This window comes from Astatotilapia calliptera, chromosome 11 (genome assembly GCF_900246225.1).
Source record: "Astatotilapia calliptera chromosome 11, fAstCal1.2, whole genome shotgun sequence".
Classification (NCBI taxonomy): Eukaryota; Metazoa; Chordata; class Actinopteri; order Cichliformes; family Cichlidae; genus Astatotilapia; species Astatotilapia calliptera.
The window spans coordinates 25,338,919-25,359,322 of NC_039312.1; the positions used below are offsets into that span (position 1 = coordinate 25,338,919).

A 20,404-nucleotide genomic window follows, 5' to 3' on the forward strand; every position below is an offset into this window, starting at 1 on the left:
CAGTTGTTTCAGGTGTGCAGCCAACTTCCTGTTTCAAGCGTCATCGTTTTTATTTTTTTTTATTTTTTTTGCCTGACTAAAAAATCAAATGTATTTAAATTATCTAGTGAAAAGCAAAACACTCATCAGACAATAGTTGATGGTTTCGAGATTACACTTCCTCTTCATATAGACTGTTAACCTCCACACACAAAGCCCACTCATAGTTGGTAAATAGAATTCCAACTACAAATGGAAAAACGGAAAGGTTCTAGTAACAAGTATTTTCCCTTCCCACAGATTCTTCATATTCAAATGTGGATATCTGTTTATACAGATTATTACAAGCCTGGCTGGGATGCGGACCAAAAATATAGATGGATAGCTTTATTTGGCGTTGGGTGATTTAGATCAAGTGTCCTATGCATAATAACTTTAAAGTCCTTTTGGTAAGTGCTTTTCCAAATGCTGCTGTTGTCATTTTATTGCTCTCTGCAGAGTGGATGATGCCGTTTGGGTAAAGCAGTGCCATCCCTCCTGAAATTAAGGATGAATAACAGCTTGAAAAGACAAATGTTTAGTTTTGTCTCTCCCCACTGTGCTAAAATAGGTGCTGCTGGGCTTTGTGTGATTGCACTGTTAAATGCAATCACTGCACCCTGTAAAAGACCACACACAACATTATGCATAGCCAACAATAGGAAGGCAAATAGAAATACATTTTAAAATAACAATAGACTGTATTTTTTAACTCTGTCAAGTAACCCGCTGTTAATTACTACCACTGCACCTGTGTTTGATTACTGTCTACTGTAAATAATCTCTAAATTCACAGATCAGGCTTAACAAAGAAATCTTTATAAGGAGAACAGTTCATCTATCCAACCAGAGTAGGAATAGTGAATATATTGGACTGCTGGCACAGTATAAGAGGTAGTGTATACCCTGTACTGCTCACCTTATTTTCAGATTGACAGTATAATGCGCAGTTTTAAAATGAATTGGCTTTATTTTTTTGTGTATGGCATTTTACCATTTGCAAAAAATGCCCATAAACTCCCTCCACCTCCAACTCTGTAACCTCACCAAAATGTTGTGGTGGGACAATAGAGCTCTTTCACAGGAGCATTTTGACAGGAAATAGTAAGTAAACAATGGTGTTACTAATCACACTAATCAAAGCTCTGAACCTGAATAGAACAGCACTTGGCCGTGCTAAAATTGCTGAAGGTCTATTAAGTGATACAAAAAAGTAACAAATTTTATAACTAACATTGGTTTGTATACTTTTTGTTATCTGTGTGTTTGTTTGTTCATTAATTAGTTTTATTCATTTGGTCTAACAGAAGACTACAGTTTGAACAAAATGAAACATAGCCAGACTTTCTTTGTGTTAGCTTGGTGGACAAAACCTAAAACCCCACTTGTAGAAAACGAGTATCACGACAGTGTTTCTCTATTAAGCTGGCTTTCTCTTTCAGACTGTCCCCACTCACATAAAAAGAGAAGTTTCAAAAGTCATATGACTTTTTTTTCCATACGTAATGATCCCTACGAACGCCACCTATTGCAATCAGAGGCGCTATAAGTTGATGATAATATTAGAATGGTGACTGAAAAGCTATAAAGTACATTAAAAAAACCTTTGAAGTGCAGCATTAATCTCTCACTAGACAAGAGATTAATGCATCTGAAAATCTTTATTCTTGGATTTAGTGGAAAGAGAAGTAAAATAAACACTTTAATTCAAGTTAATTATTTCATGCAAGTTAATTATTTTATGCTAAGTGTGCTCTGATTACTGATCGCTGTTTATTTTGAAGGTGATGGTTGAGGATTAGAGCTCTGAAGCTTTATACTTTAATGTTTGTGCACATAAAGATTCAATTTTCTACCCAAAGTCTAATAAAGGAGGACATGGAAACCTTCTTCAGATCAAACTGAAATTCATTTTATTGAATGAACAGGTATTGTTGGTGTGTGTTCCTGCTGTCTAGTTGCTACAATTTGAGCAGTAATCTAGTTAGCAGCAGATTACAATTGAGTATGCCATTTATGCATTTTCTGCATTACCAAATGAACACACACACATTCCTCTGACAATGCAATTAGTTTGTGCTTTACAGAGTGGTGGCTTAACAATTTCACATATAAAATTGATTCCCCCGGTAGAGAATATATTTTGCTTGAAACATGTCATAAATGGAAGTGTCAGGTAAAATGTGTTGCTTCCAGCTGCTTTTAAACTGAAACTATGAACTTAACCTGACCACGTTATCTGTTCAGCATCAGTTACCATAGTGATTTAGCTAGACTAAAAGGGAGACACTTCTGTGAAAAAGAAACTACGAGTTTAACCTCGACACAGCTTGCTAAGCCATTCATCTCAGTTCACCAGAAAGGCCTCCTGGGTAACCTGATGTCTCACTTGCTGTTCTATTTCTTTTACATATTTGTAGTAAACTAAAAAAAATCTGGAATATTATATGCACCTCACAGGTAAAATAAAAAACTAATTGTCTCCTCATTCCTCATTTGTTCTTTCCCACAGCATATAACTCCCCTTCTTCACCCAAAGTCTTTCAATTTACTCAGGCAGCACTAAGGTGTTGATTGAAATTTCATTGACTCCACACAAATCCCTGGGCTCTAATCCTCATAATTCTGGCATATTGTATTGTTGTTAACCACTCACCGCCTGGTAAATACAAATCCTTCCACCTTTCACTTTCTAGTCCATGGATAATTGCTGTAACTTCTCCTCAGAAGCATTCCCATGGGGAGTACCAAGAAGCACATGTGAAACAAACACAGTTGCGCTTGTCACTGTGATACAGAGATTCAGTATACTGGAGATCGCCTGGCATGGAAAGAAGAGGTCTGCCATCATCGACAGAGCAGACACAGTGGCTAATTAGACCTTTGCAACCTCCCAGTGGTGAAACACTTAAGAGTTGAAATTCTAATCTTTAAGGCTATTCCCTGCTGAAGCCAAAGCTTGTTATTTAACAAAATGGAGATTGCTTACTTACAGCTGGATCTCTTTGAGTAGATGCCATAATATATATTATTTTAATAAAAACAAGGAAAACTGATCAATAGAGACAAAATGTATGGCCGTAATCGAAATGACTTTCCTGTCTGAGTATTGGTCAATCCAATGAGCATTGTCAAACAAATCCTTTTTCTGCTGGCAAATACAAACAGTTGTAGTCAATCATGATCATTAATTAGAAGTTAATAGGCCTTGACCTTATTAAGTTAAAAGACACCACTTATTCAAAGATTTAAGGGAGTGTGTGGATACATTTGAGCCTGTATACTTTTAAAGTTGTGTGGATTAAAGAAAATCTAAAATAAATTCAAGCTCATTAAAGATGTATGCTGTGCAATCATTCCTCCCTTGAACAAGAACAGTTCAAAGAAATCATTAAACACCCCAATTTACCATGACACTCATGCACATGATGAATGCAAGTAAACTTCTGACCACAACTGTAGGTCAAATGCATCAGAGGGCATCGGAGGGCAGGCCCATTGGAAAGGGGTTAAGGAACTTGCCACTGTCACCAAAAGAAGTCACTGGCTGTAGCTGAAATGAAAGGACATATTATAGGCTGCTGATTACCACATCGTATAACAAACCCAGGTCTGACTAGCCTGTGGCATGATGAAATGGTCAGAACCATCATCAAAGTCACCCCCACATCGAAGACATCTCCAAGTCTCCTCGACAATTATCATTAGGATATTGTGTTTCTAAGTTTTAAACATTACAGCTAATGTCAGTACAGGTATATCGGTACATCTCTAATGTTATTTTGTTTTATATCTTTATATCTATCCTTAGAGGTATGGAATCCAGATTGTAAAATGCAAAAATCTGGGACTAACAGATATGCACATCTGAACTGAGTTTTCAAGTCATTAGGTAGCTTGAAAACTTGGATGCATCACTGATAATTCACTAGGAATACACCAGTCACTGTGTAAAAGGCCAGACATAAAAACAGCCAGTACTTCTCAAATAGACAGAGCAAAAGAGAAGTAAAAACTTCACATTCGTACATTAACTGAACCCAGTCATGACCTACAACAGGGTAAAACAGGTTATCAGTGGGTTAGCTCATATTTTAGACTGTCAGGGGTTCCTCACTAGCACTTTTCCAGCATTTAGATGCATCTCTTCATATATTTATGTGTCATTCACACATTGGATGACTTGTCTAACATTTTAGATAAAAGGGTTCACATTGTCTGTCTTGCTGAAAGAGCAAGAGAGGCCGCATGCGTGCATTTATGTGCGTCTCTGGCTTGTGCACCTGTGTGCTACAGAGAGAGAAAGCACACAGTCTGTGGCTGAGAAAATCATGCCTGATGAGTAAAATCATAAATACAGTCATTTATGTTACAGTATTGTTGATTCAGATCACTGTTCACTGCAGACCAAAAATAACCTTCAAGCCACTGGACAACCAGAACTGGTGTTCCCGATAGCCAATCTGCCACTACACGCCACCAGTTTCTTCAGTTGGACAGAGCTTGATTTGCCTTCTTGGACTTAACAAGTAAGAATCAATTATTTTTTAGCAAACAAAATATAATTGTATATCATGTGTCTCTGTGTCAATCATTATGTAACCCCACCGATTTTATCTCACCAATCCTTACGGATATTCCAAACCACAGGAGTGGCCTAGAGGCAAACAGTCATAAACCATCAATCAATATACAATGGCTTATTAATTAATGATTGGTCAAATGTTAGCACATTATCCTGTCATAACTGTTTGCTTGCACACTTCTATATAAGGCAGTTCTGCAAAATTACTGGATCTTGGCAATCGATAAAAACTGCATTCTAGCTGTCCACTGAGCTCAATCAACGTCAAACTGTAACCACGCTGGTATGTGAAAAATTATTTGACTAAAGCACTTTTGATGCTTTCGGCTCCACGCAGATAACATCGCATGCAGTGATCCACAAGATTGAGTCAGAGTGAAACTGACTCCTGTAACTCAATATGTAAATGTCAGCCAGGCAAGGTTCACTTGTAGCAATTATCCATGTACAAGATCTTTGATTAAGCCAGCACGGTGCAGTTTACATTGATTGAGAGAGTACATTTCTAAACGGCTGCTGTCTCTCATGATACTTTTTTCCTTACCCAACTCACTGATTACTAGGAGGTGTGGTGGTCATTCTTCCGGTGCACTGATGTATAAGTCAGTTAGCCTTTAAATAGGTGTTTTATATCTGAACAAGAGCACACTTTATAATCATCAACTTTTAAATATCTAAAAGATTTTCTGTGAAAAAACACCTTGATAGCAAATGTAAAACAGAATGTAAGATTTTTAAAGTTAATGTTGGCATCTCATTACACCTTTATGGTTCCATCTTCATCTTATCTCATCAGATGCAGTCCAAAGGTCTTTTTAATTCTCGCTAGAAAATTGGTTGAAAATCATATGAAATATTAATAAGGTGTAAAAATAGCATATTTGTGAGCTAGTTCTTTCCTTTCTTTACACCCTATCTGATAAAATATCAAACTAATCAAGCTCCTCTTGTAACATTTTTAATTGGAAGCAGTCCGCCGGCTACACGGCTTCACAATGTGAGCTGCATAATAAAAACGATTAAATGCTGATATTTATTTAAAATTTTGAATATATATACACACAAAGAGAGTGAAGAAGTGAGATTTTGCTTTCTACTTCCTAAAAAAAAGATAAAGATATATATTTTAGCTCTTGATTTGTCAGTCGAAGCTGGTTGTGAAGCAATCACACCTCGGCATGTTCCTTGACTCAAGTGTGACAAGCGGGACTTGCCCAACATGAAACTGTGAGTGACATGCTGCTGGTTGGTATGTGCTTCACTTCACACTTATATGCTCCTGCAATGATGGACAGCACACACACACACATTCATCTCCACGGGGAGAGATGTTCCAGACATAGGCCATACAAGACATAAATGATCCACGGTGCCCGAAGAATATGTTACAGTGAGTTGATTCATTCACGTTGTCAGCAATCTATCTCTGTTATTCTCTTGCTTCAAAGGAGAGACTTCAGCTCCCCTGCTGCCTTTCAGCTTCTGTAAGCATTCCATGGCTTTGCTGCACATGATTTTGAAATTGCTTATCAAACACAACACAAAGGATTATCCCTGACTCACATCAACAAATAACATGGCGTGAGTTTATCTTATAAGATTAATAAACATGTTTTCACGATTTAGAGAAGTTAGACTTGTACAACACCAGTGAATGTAATTGTGCACGACTCCAGCAGTGATATTAATGCAGGAGAGCATGTGCACTTTGTAACATAATTAAAAGTTGTCCAGGGGAAGGGACTGCTGCAGGGTGCAATTACTCATAACTGCCAATGTGATAACATGAAAGTCTGCAAATTTCTATATTGTGCACAAATTTAAGCATGTTTCAAATTGGTGAGACACTTTCTTTCACAGGTTGTGTGAACGCGTGCGTGCACGTGTCAGATTAGGATCTATGGGTTTACACAACATCCATCACACATACACACATGTGAATGAATGGACTGTTTAAGCTGCTATCCTGTCTGACCCTTGTGCAGTGTCTGTTAACTTGACCAGTATTATCCATTATCATATTGTAATATGATTACCTTTACATCACATTCAGCGACCCTCATAGCCACTCTAGACATTCAAAACTAGGTGGCGAGTAAGCCCATTGTACTCTTGATTCATGACAAGCTTACAGCTGTCACCTCATCATGCCTAACATTAAAGCTAAATCAATAAAAGCTTACATGCCCAGCAAACACTTGTACTTTCATGATAGCCATTTCATGTTGTTGCAGATTTTTTTAACGGGCCATTGATTTGGCAGACGCAAACAAAAACAAGGTGGAATTGCATTTTCAACCGTTTATAATGTAGTTTTGAAGCCACTAAGCTTGTCTGGGTTGGATGCTGCATATAATTAATGTCTCATTGTTTGTGTTAGACAGGGTCATTGAGGTTAATTGAGTCTTACTTCAAAATACTGGCTGGGAGCCACACGTGCAGTCTTTACTGTATATTCATTTTAATTAATATAAAAGGAGTAGGCAGCAAGCTTTGCCAAGACTAATGATGGGCAAATGCTGTGTAAACAACAACAAAGGCTGGCCCTGTTCAGCTGCCTGTGCAATATTAGCAGACATAGCGTCTAATCGTACTGTGGCTGTCACCACTGCTCTCTTTCCGTCGCTGATAGATGGGCTACTCGAGTGAACTGAGTAGAGAGTAAAGATAACCTCCCAAACAAAGCCTTGTGGGTACTGGATGCTGGAGCGCTTGCAACGCACGCCACGATACCAAGCTCTCACACTGCATCTCTTTGAAGCACACTCTGGAGCAAGTAAACACGCTTTAAGGGTGCTTTGTAGATGACCTTTCTGTAACTCTTAACTAAAACACCAATAATTAGCCATATGTTTATATGCGCATTCTAAACTTAAACGCCTGATACATTGCAGTTTGCACGGATTCAAGTCCACCTCTCAGGACGAAAATCAGCGTTAGTGAGCATTCATCTTTTTCCATTATCCAAAAAGTATTCACTCTTGTTCACTATCACTTTAGAGTGACAATGTTGCCAACTGAATTGATCTGACAAGTAAAGAAGCTTCAACTTAAGAAAAAAAAAGCAGTTTTTGATAGTCAATGCATCACTTGATTCTTTTATCGAGATAAACGGTTATGATCTCTTGTAGGTACCTGCACTGTTGACTAACAGAGAAATAATCATTAGCTTTAATCACCTCACCCATGCATTTTTTGACTGCTTCTATCACCAGACATTTTCCTGTTATGTTTTTATTAATTATTATTTTTTCCTAGATCATCTGTGACATTTCACCCTATTTTACCCACATCTCTGCAAATCTCTATGGCTACGTTCACACTGCAGGCGAAAGCGCATCAAATCCGATTTTTTGACCCTATGCGACCCATATCCGATCATGGTATGACACTGTGAACGGCACAAATCCGATATTTTCAAATCCAATCTGGGTCACTTTCGTATGTGGTACTGAAACCAATACATATCCGATGTTTTAGAAAGCGACTGCTGTTTGAACGGTCATGTCGCATTAAATCCGTCTTTTACGTCACTGACACAATACAGATGCCAATTATCAGCGCCGGAGAAGCGCCCAAGAAGACATCGCGAACACTTCCTGGCCAAAAATTGGAATTGAGCATTAACACCTGCAGTGTGAACGTAGCCTTTGTAAGGAAGGTGCAGCATTGCCTCATTTGCTGAGATGAACAGCAGACTTTCTAGGCTTGGGAGCCGACTTTGAATATTACTTGACTCTATATAACATCTTCTACAGTGTTGTAAACTGCAGGTTCTAACGTTTGGCACTTTTATTTGACCCTTAGTGGTAATACTTGCAAAATGTTTTGAGAGTGCCCTATAAAACCTGATGAACTACTGTTCTGAACCCTCTATATTTTTCTTTTATATAGCTAACAGTAGTTTTCACACAGAACAGTTGGGACTTTTTGGATATTGAAAAGTAGGAAGAAAATAGGATTTGGATAATCCTCTCTACACAGTGTCAGCAGTATCTCAGGAACATGAGCTCTAGCGGTGTAAGTCTACCAAGGATTTGATTGTTGCTTGTGGTGTTGACTGCTTCAAGCTCCAGTGCTCCACTGGATGGGAAATTATAATACAGTTCAGTAAAGTTAAAAATAAATAACGTGTAAAAACATGAGTAAACCTGAACATCTGGAAAAATCAAAAACATTTGGGGACTAATTTCTGTAGTTTTTAAAAAGAAACAAGATTTCAGGCTTCATTTTTAAAATATTTGTAAGTCTGAAAACTGTATATTTTGTTCAGATTTTATGGTGCCTTCACAGATGTGCAAATGATGCACCCTACGTGTATAAATGACTTCAGGCTGAGAGAAAATTTGGTCTTTCTGGATATTGATTTGCATAGCACGCTAACCTGGTATCATGGCAAAACATTTAATAGACACAGCGGTCCACAGTGTCCATTTCACGCTTTTCTTCTACAAAATGTTAAATGAACATGCAGAAAATGTGTTTCCAGCAGCAGGAGATATCAGGTACACAAAGCAACAATCAGTTTTTAAATTTCTGCATGACCTTTTGACCTTAACTCTAACCTTGGATTACATACATGCTGGTAACAGGAAAGTACATTTATAGGTTTGTAAAGTTTATTCAGGTGTTGTTGTTGTTGTTGTTTTTTTAATTTGGATCATTTTTTTAAATTTTTAAATTGTTACATATTGATGAAAGGTGAAATATAGGGGCAACCTCAAACAGATGAGAGGACAGTATCTTACAATTTCTGATTAAATCTCATCTAATTATTTTACATAGTTTTAACATTTAAAAACTGAAGTATTTTGTAAATGGTAGCCAGTCAGCTATTTTGGTGAATTAATTGGATTCAGTACATCAGAATCCACCTGGTGACTTCTGAAAAATTGTTTTCTTGTGATATACGACTTAACATTGTATTATGTTTTTATTTACATATATATTTCATTTTACACAGCAACCCTACATTTTTCAAAAATGATTTATATAAATCTGCACAAATGTAAATGTTTACCCCATAGCTTCTAAGAATATACTGTGTTTAACAGCTACACGGTGTCAGATGAAACACTAAAAACTCAAAAACCATTACATCCACAGCATGGCACTGACCATACAAATAAAACAAACTCAGCATAAGAAAATGCAACACCCTGATGCTGACAGCATTCTGATGACAGCCGGAGTGTAGGCCCAGAATTGGTGATGCATACAGTGTACATAGGGTCAAGTGTAATCACAGAGAGTTTTACGAGAAAATTAATCTCTCCTTGATTGCACTCTATAGGTTTTCTAAGAGAAGTTGTGAAGTGTGATTGTAACTCTCCAGTTTGCTATCTTGACCTTAAAGGTCTCCTTGAATATCAAGGACCATTCACATGAAAACTAAATCACTCTGGGTTTTGTTATTGTTTGTAGACCAGTTTTTAGGCTCTATCCTGGCGACAACTCTGCCCACAGGCTTTAAGCGGTGTGGTCTTTTTTATATGTTTATCCCATCCTCGTCAATATCATGTCTCTCAGATACCTTAAGAGAATTTCTTCACACTTAACACAAACATTTACTTGAATTCAAATGTGAACTAATATCGTGGTCAAAGGTCAACGTCAACCGCACACAACACATTTTGGGCAATAACTTAAGAATTCATGGAGTAATTAAGACATACTTTACACAAATGTCCAGCTGGATGAATAATGCCATTCTGCAACCCTAAAAATAGAGTGACTCTGCTCACACTGAGCAAAAACATTCTCTGATTTAAATTTGGCCACCATCCCAGGCTCTTGCTTCATGTGTATGCATGCTGCGTCTCCTCCCCTGTGTCAAAACTGCATCTGCACCTTAAATTTTGTTTGGGGAAAAGGGAAAGAAGTATTCAGAAGAAAAAAATTGAAATTAAGGCATGTGATGAGAAAAGATTGTGTTAGGTTGGCCACAAAACCCAGGAGGTTACAGTAGAACTGTGCTGGTAGTCTGGCCCTGGTGGATGAATTCATGGCTACGAATGTTGGAAGAAAAAAAAATACTACGCTCCTGGCTATTTTCCTCACTTCATGCACAACCCTTGGTCATGGACAGTGCAGACTCTTCCACTGAAAACTGTTTGGCTTTGTAGCAAGAGATTCAGCTTTCATCACAACAAGCTTGTATCAACATGCAGAATGGGACAGTTTGGCAGGGAAGCTGATCTTTGCTCTTTGTGCAAGCTTGAGATTCATGGTGAAATATATGTGTTCCCCCAAGTGGGTCAGAATCAGGCTTTGAGCAGGAGGACTGGAGGCTTTCCATAGATGCATCAATCTGACTTATGCAACCTTGAATTTATATCAGGTAATGTTTTTTTGCCCTCCCCGTGAGGAGTTGGGAAATTTCTTGTCCCATTTTGTAGATTAAAAGCGTCAATGTATGTAACTGTGCAGCAGAAAATTCTAGTCATCTTTGTAGCCACAACATTCATCATGCTTTTACTGAGCCTAAGCTTCAAATGTAGAGGTGTCAATTTAAAGGTCATGAAACTGTGGTATTTGTTTTTCTTTTTTCTTTTACACATTCATACTGCTTCACAATCGTAAGCTGGCATTCAGTATTTATTGAAGATAGATGATGGGGACAGTAAGGATGATAACACTAATAATTCAATTGATAAATCAGGTTGGTCAGGAATCTATTATTACCCTGTGCCTTTCTCATCTATAACCAGTGGCTGAACCCCGCTAGCAGTCATTTCCCATCTCACAGACTGTCTGGATGACTGATCAGGGTTGTGATTGTCTCCCTTCTCCCCAACACACCACCGCCACATACGTCAGCAGCAGCACATACGTCTTGAGCAGTCCGTAACTCGAAGCCAGAGTACTCTAAAGCTCCAGTAAATGTTGCAATCAACGCATGAATTGGGCCAATTCCTCATAACCTTGTCTTCACATGGCACCTCACCTTGAATTGTAAGAGTGTGAGACCCTAACAAGAGTTAAATCTGTCAGCAAAGCAGCTCTATTGTTCTAGTATGGTTGAACAGGGGAAACGGACTTACAGTTGTCTGTCTCCCCACAAAAGCTGCACGGGCATTGTTGACCTGATATGATGGGCTTGCCACAAACCACGGGAGCAGTATGTGCAATCAACAGTCAGTTGACATTCCACCCTATTTCATGAATCTTTTCTGAGCTCTGGTTTTCATTATTAGGTTTATTTTTTATTTATTTTAGAGTCTATGTAGACACTTCATAATACACAAATGTGAAATTGCGCTCACAGGTGTACTTTCTTCCACTTCCACTGAAAGCCCAAGTACAGAATATTCATTCCCAAACATGCTTCTGTGTCTTCAAAACCATTTTTGATTTGTCACTATCTTTTCTTCACGAGATCAATACCACTCCCTCATAGTTTGAAAAGTTGACTTTGTGGACTTTTGGTGAAACAATTATCTTTTCTTTCAACAAAGCCAAAGCTTCTCCTTCAAAAAAAGCAAATCCCATCAAAAAGACTTCAAAAGGCAGCTAATTTATAACCACATTCAACTTAGCGATGAGTTCCAATTGACCATTGCTGAGGGGAGATGTTCGATCTTCAGTATTATGTTCAGTCTGGTGGCAGAGTTCTTTATAGGGTTTTTTTTTCTAAGGAGAAAAGCAAAATCAATCATGAAAAAGCTACACATGACTCATTGTTAAGGCTCAATCAAAGCAGCCGCAATTTCTCCAAATAATTATGAACAATCTCACATCTTGGATTGCACATCTTTTCTAGCCAATAACAGAGTCGTGTAAATTGACCGTCCTTTATTCTCTCTGAAAATCTTCACAAAAATAAACAAAATGTGTGCTGATCAATCCAGTAACATAAGTGCACCTCCTGTCAATGTCTCCAGCTTTACAATAGAGACTTGATGCTTGGAGCCATTAGTTATGACCAACTTGCCAGATGAGGAATTGATCGTTGGCAGGTTGTAAATGCAACAGCAATCATTTCTTAAAGAAAATAAAAATGACCCACTGTGTTGCCATATATGGATGTACGACTTGCTTAAAAAGCGTCAACTTAAACTACTATTAATTTACTCTGAGAGTGAAGTTATTTCAATGGTGGTTGTTACTATACATTTCACTCCTTAACCCTTGTGTGGTGTTCGTATTTTTGTTACTCAGCCAGTGTTCATGGGTCTGGTGGACCCGCTAGAGTTTTGGCTTTCCAAATTAACACTATCAAACAATTTTATGTTAAATTACTCAACAGATGTTTACTTCATCCCAATTACAAGACATATGAACAGCAAACATGGTTAATTTTTTCCCTTTACCTTTGTTAGATCACATTTATGAATTAATGTGCTTCTCGTTTTTCTTTTATATAAAATGTTATAAATAAATCAGTTATAATCAAGTGCAGTGAGTGGAAAGACACAACACATTTACACGTGAAAAAATAATTAATTGTTTAATTTTTCTTTTGAAAAAAACTGAACACGGGTCTCACAGACCCGAACACCATACAAGGGTTAACAAAATGCCACTTTTTAAAAATTTCAGCATGAAGTCTGTTCAAACATACAAATGTTTCCAAGTGTGTGCAACTGCTTTTTGAACTGTATTTTGATGAATGCTCTCCTGCTGTGATGACTGACATAAAAGTTTAAAATTGCTGGACCTGTTTTTACATGTGTTTAAGTGGATTTTAAATGTAGATGAAAATATTTTGCCTTTATAAATTTAATTTCATCAAGGACATCTATGTGAGTGTGGTACTTTCACCAGTTTTACGTATCTGAGAAAAAAAGAGTTGCTAGTCCACCCGGAGGTTAAGCTTTCAACAAGTCTACAGGTTTTACATGTGATTCTGTTCTACTCTAAAACCGGATACTTGAAGTATATTTTTATTTGAATGCTTGTGTACTTTAATTTACTGATGTAGGATTTTGAATTTTTGACTTGTTATGGTGTATTTTTACATCAACACTTTTACATAAATAGCAGATTTGCCTCTTCCTCCACCCTGGATTAAAAAGTTCAACATAAAATGAAAAACGTGGCTGTGTATGACAAATTTGGAGCATTTCTGTTCACTCCCTTTGTGTTAATAAAGTGTATTCCTAGTACTTTTAATATGGGAGGAATATTGTAACCTAATGGCACTTCTTACAATGACAGGGAGACAAAACTGATGGTGGTATGAAGATTTACTGCCAGCTGCAGTAAGAAACAGACACAACTGATATCTGGTTGCCACAACTTCTGAAAGTGTGGAAAACTGACTGAAATATGCATTTTATATTTTAAATTGAGTATTTGTCAAAATGGGGATCTCCCCTGCTCTCGGGCCTGAATCAGCCGAAGTGATTGAGAGCACAGACCGCCATCTCTCTATAGAGGGCACCCACAGACCCAGAATGTCTTGTTTGCTAGAGCTGTGTACATTTTGTATTTGAAAGAGCAGCAAGTCAATGAATCTCGATAATGCGAGAGCCGGGCCACATAACTCACGTTGATAGTCCTTACATTGTGCCAAGAGGCGATAAATCTGCTCTGTGAGACATGAATATGCAGTGGCAGTCAGTTTGGCTTGTTCTTGCTTGCATGCCCCGTAATGCACAGTTTATTCCTCTCCCCCATTCCAAGCAGAAAAATAAAACCAATGAGCCACAGCACTATCTCATCAACAGCTTTCATTAAGCATAAAAGAGTAGCGGTGCATTTTTAAAAACATGCTTAATAGTTGCAAATCATTAATGTTAAAACAAAATATCAATTCATTTTTTTTCCCAGTATTGACTTGTCAGAAATCAAGCTTAAAAATATAATTTGATTCCCTTAATGTCAGATCCTAGTAAACGTTTCTAGGAAACGACACATCTATCCATGTAGCTATTCATTTTAAAGTAAAACATATATTTATATATGATTAATCAACTAAAAGCATGTTTAATTTAAACAGTTTTATTTTAATCCTGGAGAGCTTTAGCTTTAATCTTCTAAAACTTATAAGGTTAAGTTGCCTGTTTCAGTAAGGCATAACTCAACAAGTAAAATGTGTAATTTAAGCAGCAAATTCCATACATCTAGGCTGTCCAGGCTGTGGAGAATGAGACATAATAAGCACTCTGCTTATGTATATGCATGTGACCTGCAGTTTATGGTTGACGGCTCTGTTTGGGTTTTTTTTTCTTCTTCTTTTAATGGCAGGCAGGCGTCAAACAGTTGGGGGATTAATGCACTCACGGACACTGACAGAACGTCTCCAATAACAACGATAAAAAAAGAAGCCTGCTTTGTGAGTGGTCCAATCCTCACTTGGCACTTATTTCTTTCATGCTAATAATTTATCCTATTCACAGTGCTCTAGGCAGCTGGATGTTTTTTCTTCTTTTTACTTGGGGCAAAGAAGTATATTGCAATTTCTATCTAATTTCTATCTAAGTGTCTGAAAAAAGACAAGAAGCTCCAACAACAACAGATCGCAATGAGACAAACCCAAAAATACTGTATAATAAAAATGAGAAGATATTAAGAATACCATAATGTACGTGTACACAGCATTTGGGACAAGCAGTGAATCAAGTGATCATTCGGATCCCTCTCACCTCCATAAAACACTTCTTGGACATAGTTGACAACTATGCGCAAGGACGCGTGCCTCTAGTGGCACCGTGGAAGGAGGCTCGTCAGACGCACGCTGATGCACAGCTTTCAGCACTACCTTTCCATCCAGCACAAACTGGAAGATTTGTAAAATCAACACTGTTTAACGGGGGTCCCTTTGAGCAGATTGGACGTTCTTCGATAACCAGCCCTGTGCAATCACCGTGCGCAACTGGAGCGGAGCGTCACGGAGCTGCTTTCCTCCACTGTGTTCTGAACTGTTAGCGTTAATGGAATGAAAGACTGGAGTGACTAAACTCCAACAAGCATTTTATTTCGTGCCACTTAAGTGTATTGAAAATCCTCTGCGCTTTTTCTCTGTTTGGCTTTCGGACGGCAGAATCGTCCGAGACGACCCAAAGTTCCGCAGGCGCAGTTCTCCTCTTCAACAGAGGTGTTGGAGTCCGGCTCGGCTGTTGCCGTGGTACTTGCCAGCAGACAGATAGCATCGTCGGTAGGAGGGGATAAAGAGACTCCTGCAAGCTAATTGTTGCAGCCTGCGTTCGCAGGTGTTTCGCTGATCTGCTTGTGAGGGACTGGCGGCTTCATCCTGATCGGGTCGCTTTTAGACTTGTGAGAAACAGAAAAAAAGAAACCCCGGGAGAATGTTGCACCAAGTACAATGAGCGCTGATTTGTCGCAGACTCCAAAATCCATATATGCTCCGTCGAATTCAGTTTTGATGAGCAATTTTGACTCGTCTTTGGAATTTTAAAAAAGTGGATCCCGCGACTTTACAACCATGCGAAATACTTGGCTGTTCCCCCGGAGTGCGATTAGGGATTACTGGACATCGCTGATTGCATGTCTCTTTTGGATTCAGTACTCTTACGGGATGCCTCATGTTATTCGAATAGGTAAGTTGTCCACGGTTACATTTGCACACACACGTTTGTACTCTAACCCTGAAAGTTGATGCCTATTCAGTGCATTTCAGCGTTCCGCTTTCTCCGCGACAGCAAATAGTTTTTGTAGTAAATAAACAGTCGCTTTCATTTACCGCTCTCCACAGCCGGGTCGGATGTAAATATTAGATTTACTTATACGACGTGCAAATGGTAAGCAACAAGAGAGAAGTGCATTAAAGCGCACGCTGCCAGTAATATCGAGAAACACTCGGAAACCATGCAATGAAATATTGTGGGTTAGTGTGACCTCTATGCACCCTGCTTTGTCTGTTACATTTGCTACAGCCAGCATGTTGAGTCACCAGCTAAATAAGGCTCATTGCCATGCCTTCTGGAAGTAAGTTTTTAAAGACAGTCTGTCAAATTAAAGAACATAGTTATAAATCAGAAAAAACAAGCTCCATCCAAAAGTTTAATATCGTCTTATATAATATATTAAGGGGACAAGGATGTTCCCACAATATCAGTCAAATCACAGAGTAACACGCTTACTATATATAAACAGTAGCATTTTCAGGTAAATCTTGGTTACTTCATTTATCTACACCGACGGACCCTAAAAAAATGAAGCCAGGTGTCTGGTGGCTTTGTCTTTTTCTCATCACTCACAGTGGAACAATGTGCGAATTGTCATCCGGAGCTGGCAATGCGCTGAAACGTTTTGCGCGGCCAAGAGACAGAAACAGAATGAAGATCAATACGTTTTTTTTGTCACAAGGCAAATCGTTTTTGACATTTGGCAGAGTGCAGTGCAGGACAATTACTCAAAATGGCACTGGTCCACATTAACATACCATTACAACAGCCTGAGTACAGGGAGTGAGAGCATCTTCCAGCTGTAAATGATGGGCGAAAGTGGAATAATGTTACAAACAGGGATAGCCCATGTGTTACACAGTAACAGCGGGTGAATTGCCTTAATAAACCAGTTGTCTCTTTCTATGACATATCTACAAATCATCAACATCCCACAGTGATTTTGTAATTCATAATTCCTGGCGAGCACTGTGGGTGGTCCCTGAAAAGCTACATTTAAAATAAAGTTATCAGACTCCAACATGAAGATGTATAGCAGCAGTTTATTGCACAATAACCTTGAGTGAACGCTGTTGACCTTCTGCATATTTAATGTGCTTTTTGAATTAAAGCCAAAGAAACACGATGCATACACTCAAGATGTGTGGAATAATGTTTACTGCTGAACATAATATGAAGATATCGGGCAGGCCTGTGTACCTGTGATTGACTACAGTGTTGTGAGGAGCCATGACTCCTGACATCACACTTTATGGACTTTGGTGATGTATTAGAAACTGCATAAATCCTCAGGCTCGCTTTCTTCTGCTCTAACCTGAAATTTTTTGGTTAAAGGGCATTTTTCCCTCTTATTGCTTTATCTATTTACTTATTTTTATCTTGACAGCAGCTCAATTGAAGACCCGAAATAGACTTGACAGCCTTTTATTTTTAAAAATGTCAAAGTGCTGACAAATTTACCCTGAAATGTGCTACAGTCCTACTATTGCTTTTTATAGAATCTATCATAGCTTCCAGTGCAGGATCAGTTTAGTTGCATGTTTTTTTTATGTTTCATAAGAGTAGAGACATACAGGAAATTGAGAATTTACCCGAATGCCAAAAATAGGGGAAGAAAAAAATCGAAAGGCTCATCTCTCTATAGGATCTTTTAAAACTGAATTTGTATGCATGATAGCTATGTGTGTATTCATGTAATTTGTTTACCTTACAGACAAATATTTGAAAGGTAAAGAAAAGAAAATATATCTCACCATATTTACATTGTGTAATTTTATTCATCATAGTAGCTGGAGTGTATGCAGCCTGCGTGTATTATTGTAAACATACCGCATTGTTCTCGGGGACAGAATGTTGGGTATTGTACAGAACAATTTATTTAGGAATGAGCGTTTTTTTTTTTAGAGCTGATGTGCAGCAGACCTGTTTTCCCTGTTTTTTCCTCTCTTTTTTTGCAATTTGATACTTGGTTTGGAAGTCTGTGCACGCACTCTGTGTCACAGCCACTCCACTAAAACCAACAGAGGGCTCTCTTATAGTCAGTGCAGGGTAGCTAATGTTGCTCCTCAACACTGGTTACCAACATAAGCGAACCAGTGAAATTCATCGAGGTGGGCGGTGGTATTTGAGCATGATACTCTCTGTCTGTGCTGTGTCTGCTCTTGGTTAGGTGGCCTGCAGTTCTCCAAGTACACCATCTGGGTAATGGTGGGCATCCAAGGTAGAGTTGTTGCCATTGATTTTAGTGCTTTTACAGTGCATTGCTCTAAGTTGAGGCCAGATGGTCGCTCCGTCTCATTCAGCAGCTTCTATTTGTTGGAGGGAATAAAAGACTACTCCTCCTGTATTTGTCCTCTTACATGCTGTGCTCCTCTTTAGTCTCCCTCTGCTTGCTTTTCATAATTCTTTTTCTCTTTCTGACGTGTTTTGCAATCTCTCATCTCATCTAGGGACCATTTCAGTTGATGATGCAATGTTTTTATAATAAAGACAAAAGTGCTCGAGGATGCGAGTGCAGTATTTTTTTCCGCCTCGCTCCAAAGATAATGTGCGTCCTTAGATAATTTGCATGTTTGCCAACATGGAAAAAGATGGTATACAAATGATTTTATTGGATATAGTAGCAGCTCTTTATGCCTTATTCTGTAGCCCGAGTGCGCGGCATTCTGTCTGCAATTTGCTAATGCTCTACACACACTGCTTTCTTCCCAAGACAGGGATTTGAAAATGTGTTCAGATGAAAATATATTCATAGCGTTCTTGAATTATAATATATCTACCAGTGAAGCATACAGTAATGACAGATTAATATACGTTGTCTCTTTCATCTGCGGATTGATGAAACTAATTTATCATTTGTTGTCTCTTTTTTTCTCTCACTGAGGTTATTCACTGCCTGACAGGGATTTATTGAATAATCAATTACTTTATCTACCTAATACTTAAAGCACTTAATCAGTGTCAGTTAATCAATCTCTTTCATGATTTCGTGTTGATTTCATTTCCTCGGCTCCACAACACCTGGTCACATGCATTTTTCACTTAGGTTTCCTAAAATGCTTTGGGCAGGCAAGACTCCAAATTTAATTATTGCCTGGGAAACAGCCCTGACATTAAAGCTCCGCAGCACTTGAAGCTGTATGCAATGTGACCACTCCGAAACTTGAGTGGGATAAATCGGGTTTGTGGTCACCACTTTTGGTTGAATTCTCCAAACACAGAGCCACTTCAATTTCTTGTCGTTATCCCTGCACCAGCAGCAGAGAGAGACTGAGAAGTTTTCATGTGATTAACTCTTCTAGCGAGCTATAGAGTGTGCAGTCTCCTCTCGCACGCTCCCTGAGATCCTTTTTCGCTTGGGGTCTGTGTAAATGTCTCATCTGAAATGACTCAGACATATTTCAAGAGAGCGCAGAAAACCGTAATGGCACTTTGCAATTCTACTTTTAACAAAGTCAAATCCAAAAGAAGGGCTTGTATCGAGAATTACCCAAAGGAGTGTTGCAGAGAATTAAAAAGTGTTTGGTAATGAAAAAGAACAATAAGGAGATATTGCATCAAAATATGTATCAAATTAAGATGGCCATCAGTTGCTGAGTGGGAATGAATATTTCATTTTCATCTAAATTTAATCCCTCCCTAGACGCAGAGAGAGGGAGGAAGCAGGGAATAAGTAGCCTGCTGGCGGAGACTTGGGGCTGGGAGTTGTTGTGGTGAATATGAACAAAGGCTTGTAGAGGTCACAGAAGAATTGGATACAGAGAGTAGCTTCTTTGATGTGTAATTCCATTATCTGTTAGTGAAAGCAGAGATTGAAATGGGAGGAATACAGCGGTTGTTTTACCTGCAGTAACACACACCCCTTCATCCGCTTGTATAAACATGGATGGATAAACGGACTGCAAAAGAAATAGCAGAGGCCTATTTTCAGTGTCTTACACTCCCGGGCATCTGTATCTTAGCTTACACACACGTGCGCGAACGCACGGACACACACCATATAAACCCATATTCTATCCACAACATTTTCTAAAACATATGTCTGGTCTCACTGGGGCTCTTGTACACAATCCAATTCCATTCTCTCTGTCAGCACACTCGTGGCTCATCATTAGCTTCAATCTCGCTGATGAGAAACGGCAGATGTTCGTTTTGTTGAGCAGAGTACCCGTTTCTGAACGTGCTGCCTTCTCTTCGCGTCTGTGATCCT

At 38.6% G+C, this 20,404-nt stretch overlaps 1 protein-coding gene across 3 annotated transcripts in view; it reads left to right on the forward strand.

Annotated features, from left to right (window-relative positions):
- Window positions 1–14,801: 14,801 nt before the first annotated feature.
- Window positions 14,802–20,404, forward strand: part of grik3 (glutamate ionotropic receptor kainate type subunit 3) — a 97,412-nt gene continuing 91,809 nt past the window's right edge. Inside the window, exon 1 of one of the 3 annotated variants that reach the window (XM_026185791.1) lies at window positions 14,802–16,107. In XM_026185791.1, the coding sequence (XP_026041576.1) occupies window positions 15,993–16,107 (115 nt within the window). In that variant the 5' untranslated portion in view covers window positions 14,802–15,992. The other 2 variants (XM_026185792.1, XM_026185793.1) reach the window with 2 other exon arrangements.